This window comes from Macrobrachium rosenbergii, chromosome 41, assembly GCF_040412425.1.
Source record: "Macrobrachium rosenbergii isolate ZJJX-2024 chromosome 41, ASM4041242v1, whole genome shotgun sequence".
Taxonomy (NCBI): Eukaryota; Metazoa; Arthropoda; class Malacostraca; order Decapoda; family Palaemonidae; genus Macrobrachium; species Macrobrachium rosenbergii.
This window is the reverse complement of record NC_089781.1, coordinates 45,760,288-45,765,973: the sequence shown is the minus strand read 5'-3', so window position 1 is coordinate 45,765,973 and position 5,686 is coordinate 45,760,288. Positions and strand designations below refer to the sequence as shown.

The window sequence follows — 5,686 nt, the reverse complement described above, 5'->3', positions numbered from 1 at the left end:
TCAGTTCCTTTCTCTTCATGTCCTCCTGGTCTTCGTTTAGTTCCTGTCTCTGCATATCCTCATTTATTTCTTTCAGATCCTTTGTCTCCATCTCTTCCTTTTCTTCTTCCAGTTCCTTTATCTGCATTTCTTCCTTTAATCTTTCAATTCCTCTCTCTGCATATCCTTTTTTTCTTCTTTCAGCTCCTTTCTCTGTATTTCCTCTTATTGTTCTTTCATTTTCTTACTCTGAATCTCCTCCTATTCTTCTTTCTGTTCTTTTATTTGCATCTCCTCCTTTTCTTCTTTCAGTTCCTTTCTCTGTATTTCCTCATTCTCTTCTTTCAGTTCCTCTCTCTACATCTCGTCCTTTTCTTATTTCACTTCCTTTCTATGCATTTCCTCCTTTTCCTCTTTAAGTTCCTCTCTCTGCAGTAATTCCTTTTCTTTTTTTCAGTCCCTCTCTGCATCTTCTCCTTTTCTTCTTTTAGTTCCTTTCTCTGCATTCCTCCTTTTCTCCTATCAGTTCCTTTCTCTGCATTCCCACTTTTCTTCTTTCAGTTCCTTTTTCTGCATCTCTTCCTTTTTTTCAGTTCCATTCTCTACATTTCCTCCTTTTCTTCTTTCAGTTCCTGTCTCTGCATCTCTTCTTTTTCTTCTTTCATTTCCTTTCTCTGCTTATCCTTTTCTTCTTTACGTTCCTCTCTCCGCATCTCCTCTTTTTCTTCTTTCAGTTCCTTTCTCTGCATTTCCTCTTTTTTTTTCTCTAGTTCCACTCTTTGTATTTCCTAATTTTCATCTTTCAGTTCCTTTCTCTGTATTTCCTCCTTTCCTTCTTTTAGTTCCTTTCTCTGGATCTCATCCTTTTATTCTTTCAGTTCCGCTCGTTGCATCTCCTCTTTTTCTTCTTTTAGTTCCTTTTTCTGGATTTCCTCCTTTTCTTCTTTTTGTTCCTTTCTCTGCATTTCCTCCTTTTCTTCTTTCAGTTCCTTTCATAGCATTTCTTCCTTTTCTTCTTTGAGTTCCTTTCTCTGCATTTCCTCCTATTCTTCTTTCAGTTCCTGTTTCTATATATACTCCTTATCTTTCAGTTCCTTTCTCTGCAGTTCCTCCTTTTCTTCTTTGAGTTCCTTTCTCTGCATTTTCTCTTATTCTTCTTTCAGTTCCTATTTCTATATTTACTCCTTTTCTTTGAGTTCCTTTCTCTGCACTTCTCCATTTCTTCTTTCAGTTCCCTTTTCTGCATCTCCTCCTTTTCTTCTTTCAGTTCCTCCATCTGCATCTCTTCCTTTCCTACTTTCAGTTCGTCGCTCTGCATTTCCTCCTTTTCTTCTTTCAGTACCTATCTCTGCATCTCCTTTTCTTCTTTCAGTTCCTTTCCCTGCATTTCATCCTCTTCTTCTTCCAGTTCGTATCTCTGCATCTCCTTTTCTTCTTTCAGTTCCTTTCCCTGCATTTCATCCTCTTCTTCTTCCAGTTCGTATCTCTGCATCTCCTTTTCTTCTTTCAGTTCCTTTCTCTGCATTTCCTCCTTTTCTTCTTTCAGTTCCTCTCTCTGCATCTCCTCTTTTTCTTCTTTACATTTCCTTTCTTTGCATTTCCTCCTTTTCTTCTTTACGTTCCTCTCTCTGAAGCTCCCCTTTTTCTTCTTTCCGTTCCTTTTTCTGCATCTCCTCCTTTTTTTCTTCAAGTTCCTCTCTTTGTATTTCCTCATTTTCTTCTTTCAGTTCGTTTCTCTGTATTTCCTCCTTTTCTTCTTTTAGTTCCTTTCTCTGCATTTCCTTCTATTCTTCTTTCAGTTCCTATTTCTATATTTACTGCTTTTCTTTTAGCTCCTTTCTCTACATTTCTCCTTTTCTACTTTCAGTTCCTATTTCTGCATCTCCTCCTTTTCTTCTTTCAGTTCCTCCATCTGCATCTCTTGGTTTCCTACTTTCAGGTCCTCTTTCTGCATTTCCTCCTTTTCTTCTTTCAGTACATATCTCTGCATCTCCTTCTTTTCTCCTTCCAGTTCCTTTCTCTGCATCTCCTCCTTTTCTTCTTTCAGTTCCTCTCTCTGCATTTCCTAGTTTTCCTATCTAGTTCCTTTCTCTGCATTTCCTCCTTTTATTCTTTCAGTTCCTCTTATTGTATTTTGTCGTTTTCTTCTTTCAGTTCCTTTCTCAGCATTTCCTTCTTTTCTTCTTTCAGTTCCTTTCTCTGCATCTCCTCCTTTTTCACTTTCAGTTTCTTTCTCTGTATTGATTAATTTTCTTTTTTCAGTTCCTTTCTTTGCATCTCCTCCTTTTCTGCTTTCTGTTACTTTCTCTTCATCTCCTCCTTTTCTATTTTCAGTTCCTCTCTTTGCATTTTCTACTTTTGTTCTTCCAAGTCCTATTTCTGCATCTCCCTAATTTCTTCTTTAAGTTACATTGTCAGCATTTCCTCATTTTCCTCTTCTAGTTCCTTTTTCTCCATCTCTTCCTTTTCTTCTTTCTGTTCCTTTCTCTGCAACTCCTCCTTTTCTTCTTCCAGATCCTTTCTTTGCATCTCAGCCTTTTCTTTTTTCAGTTCCGGTCTCTGCATTTCCTCGTTTTCTTCTTTCACTTCCTTTTTCTTAATCTCCTCCTTTTCTTATTTCAGTTCCTTTCTCTGCATCTCCTCCCTTTCTTCTTTTAGTTCCGCTCTCTGCATCTCCTCCTTTTCTTCTTTTGGTTCCTTTCTCTGCATTTCCTCCTTTTCTTCTTTCAGTTCCATTCACTGCATTTCCTCCTTTTCTTCTTTGAGTTCTTTTCTCTGCATTTCCTCTTGTTCTTCTTTCAGTTCCTGTTTTTACATTTACTCCTCTTCTTTCAGCTCCTTTCATCAACTCCTTGTCTTCTTTCAGTTTCTGTCTCTGCATTTCCTCATTTTTTTCTTTAAGTTTCCTTCACTCCATCTCTCCCTTTTCTTCTTTCAGTTCCTTTCTCTGCATTTCATCCTTTTCTTCTATTCGTTCCTCTCTCTGCATCTCCTCCTTTTCTTCTTTCAGTTCCATTTTCTGTATTTCCTCCTTTTCTTCTTTCAGTTCCTTACTCTTCATCTCTTATTCTTCTTTCATTTCCTTAATGTACATCTCCTCCTTTTCTTCTGCCATTTCCTTTCTCTGCATTTCCTCATTTCCTTCTTTCAGTTCCTCTCTCTGCATCCCCTCCTTTTCTTATTTCAGTTCCTTTCCCTGCATCTCCTCCTTTTCTTCTTTATGTTTCTCTCTCTGCAATTCCTACTTTTATTTTTTCAGTTCCTTTCTCTACATTTCCTCCTTTTCTTCTTTCAGTTCCTGTCTGCATTTCCTCCTTTTCTTCTTTCAGTTCCTTTCTGTGCATTTCCCTTTTTTCTTTTTTCAGTTTTTCTTTCTGCTTCTCCTCCTTTTCTTTTTTCACTTCCTTTCCCCGGATTTCCTCCTTTTCATCTTTAAGTTTCTCTCTCTGCATCTCCTCTTTTTCTTCTTTCAGTTCCTCTCTCTGCATCTCCTCGTTTTCTTCTTTCAGTTCCTCTCTCTGCATTTCCTCCTTTTCTTCTTTCAATTCCTCTCTCTGCATCTCCTCTTTTTCTTATTCCAATTCCTTTCTCTGCATCTCCTCCTTTTTTTCTTCAAGTTCCTCTCTTTGCATTTCGTAATTTTCTTCTTTCAGTTCCTTTCTCCGCATTTCCTCCTTTTCTTCTTTTAGTTCCTCTCTCTGCATTCCCTTCTTTTCAGTTCCTTTCTCTGTATTTCCTCCTTTTCTTCTTTTAATTCCTTTCTCTGCATCTCATCCTTTTCTTCTTTTACTTCCTCTCTCTGCATCTCCTCTTTTTCTTCTTTCCCGTTCCTTTTTCTGCATTTCCTCCTTTCCTTCTTTCAGTTCCTCGATATGCATTTCCTCCTTTTCTTCTTTCAGTTCCTCTCTCTGCATCTCCTTTTTTTCTTCTTCTAGTTTCTTTCTCGGTATTTCCTCCTTTTCTACTTTCAGTTCCTTGATCTGCATCTTCTCCTTTTATTCTCTCACTGCATCGCCTCCTTTTCTTCTTTCAATTCCTCTCTCTGCATTTCTTCCTTTCCTTCTTTCATTTCCTTTCTCTGCATTTCCTCCTTTTCTTCTTTCAGTTCCTTTCTCTGCATTTCCTCCTTTTCTTTTTCAGTTCCTTTTTCTGCATTTCCTCCTTCCCTTCTTTCATTTCCTTTCTCTGCATTTCCTCCTATTCTTCTTTCAGTTCCCTTTTCTGCATTTCCTCCTTTCCTTCTTTCAGTTCCTTTCTCTGCATTTCCTCCTTTTCTTCTTGCAGTGCCTTTCTGTGCATCTCCTCTTTTTCTTCTTCCAGTTCCTTTTTCTGCATTTCCTCCTTTCCTTCTTTCAGTTCCTTTCTCTGCATTTCCTCCTTTTCTTCTTTCAGTTCCTCTCTCTGCATCTCCTCTTTTTCTTCTTCCAATTCCTTTCTCAGTATTTCCTCCTTTTCTTCTTTCAGTTCCTTCCTTTTGCATCTTCTCCTTTTCTTCTTTCACTGCATCGCCTCCTTTTCTTTTTTCAGTTCCTCTCTCTGCATTTCTTCCTTTCCTTCTTTCAGTTCCTTTCTCTGCATTTCCACCTTTTCTTCTTTCAGTTCCTTTCTCTGCATTTCCTCCATTTCTTCTTTTAGTTCCTTTTTCTGCATTTCCTTCTTTTCTTCTTTCAGTTCCTTTTTCTGCATTTCCTCCTTTTCTTCTTTCAGTTCCTTTTTCTGCATTTCCTCCTTTCCTTCTTTCAGTTCCTTTCTCTGCATTTCTTCCTTTTCTTCTTTCAGTTCCTCTCTCTGCATCTCCTCTTTTTCTTCTTCCAGTTCCTTTCTCAGTATTTCCTCCTTTTCTTCTTTCAGTTCCTTCCTCTGCATCTTCTCCTTTTCTTCTTTCATTGCATTGCCTCCTTTTCTTCTTTCAGTTCCTCTCTCTGCATTTCTTCCTTTCCTTTTTCAGTTCCTTTCTCTGCATTTCCTCCTTTTCTTCTTTCAGTTCCCTTCTCTGCATCTTCTCCTTTTCTTCTTTTAGTGCCTTTTCTGCATTTCCTCCTTTTCTTCATTTAGTTCCCTTAGCTACATCTTCTCCTTTTATTCTTTCAGTTCTCTCCTCTGCATTTCCTCATTTTCTTCTTTTAGTTCCTCGCTCTGCATTTCCTCCTTTTCTTCTTTTAGTGCCTTTCTCTGCATCTCCTCCTTTTCTTCTTTCAGTTCGTCTCTTTGTATTTCCTCCTTTTCTTCTTTTAGTTCCTTTCTTTGCATCTACTCCTTTTCTACTTTCAGCTTCTTTCTCTCCATTTCCTCCTTTTCTTCTTTCAGTTCCTTTCTCTGCATCTCCTCTTTTTCTTTTTTCACAACCTTTCTCTGCATTTCCTCCTTTTCTTCTTCCAGTTCCTTTCTCTGCATCTTCTCCTTTTCTTCTCTCAGTTCCTTTCTCTGCATCTCCTCCTTTTCTTCTTTCAGTTCCTTTCTCTTCATCTCTTCCTTTTCTTAATTCAGTTCCTTTCTCTGCATCTCCTCCTTTTCTTCGTTCAGTTCCTTTCTCAGCATCTCCTCCTTTTCTTCTTTCAGTTCCTCTCTCTGCATTTCCTTCTTTTCTTCTTTTATTTTTTTCTGCATCTCCTCTTTTTATTCTTTCAGTTCCTTTCTCTGCATTTCCTGATTTTCTTCTTCCAGTTCCTTTCTCTGTATCTCCTCATTTTCTTCTTCCAGTTCCTTT

The 5,686-nt window shown here is 38.0% G+C and overlaps 1 protein-coding gene across 1 annotated transcript; it reads right to left on the bottom strand.

Annotated features, from left to right (window-relative positions):
- Positions 1 to 581: 581 nt before the first annotated feature.
- On the bottom strand, positions 582 to 2,544 carry LOC136827131 (uncharacterized). The gene is made up of 2 exons (XM_067084894.1): positions 2,390 to 2,544; positions 582 to 756 (listed from the first exon to the last, which is right to left on the bottom strand). Exons 1-2 carry the CDS (start codon positions 2,542 to 2,544, stop codon positions 582 to 584), a joined length of 330 nt encoding a protein of 109 aa, XP_066940995.1.
- Positions 2,545 to 5,686: the final 3,142 nt, after the last annotated feature.

What these genes read in the sequence shown, in the direction of transcription:
- LOC136827131 (XM_067084894.1), bottom strand. Translation starts at nt 2,544, where the DNA reads ATGCAGAGACCGGAACTGAAAAAAGAAAAGGCTGAGATGCAAAGAAAG. An exon ending in AATGAGGAAATGCTGACAAT is followed by an intron (nt 757 to 2,389) that starts GTAACTTAAAGA and finishes GGAAATACAAAG; the next exon opens with AGTGGAACTAGAGAAAAAAA.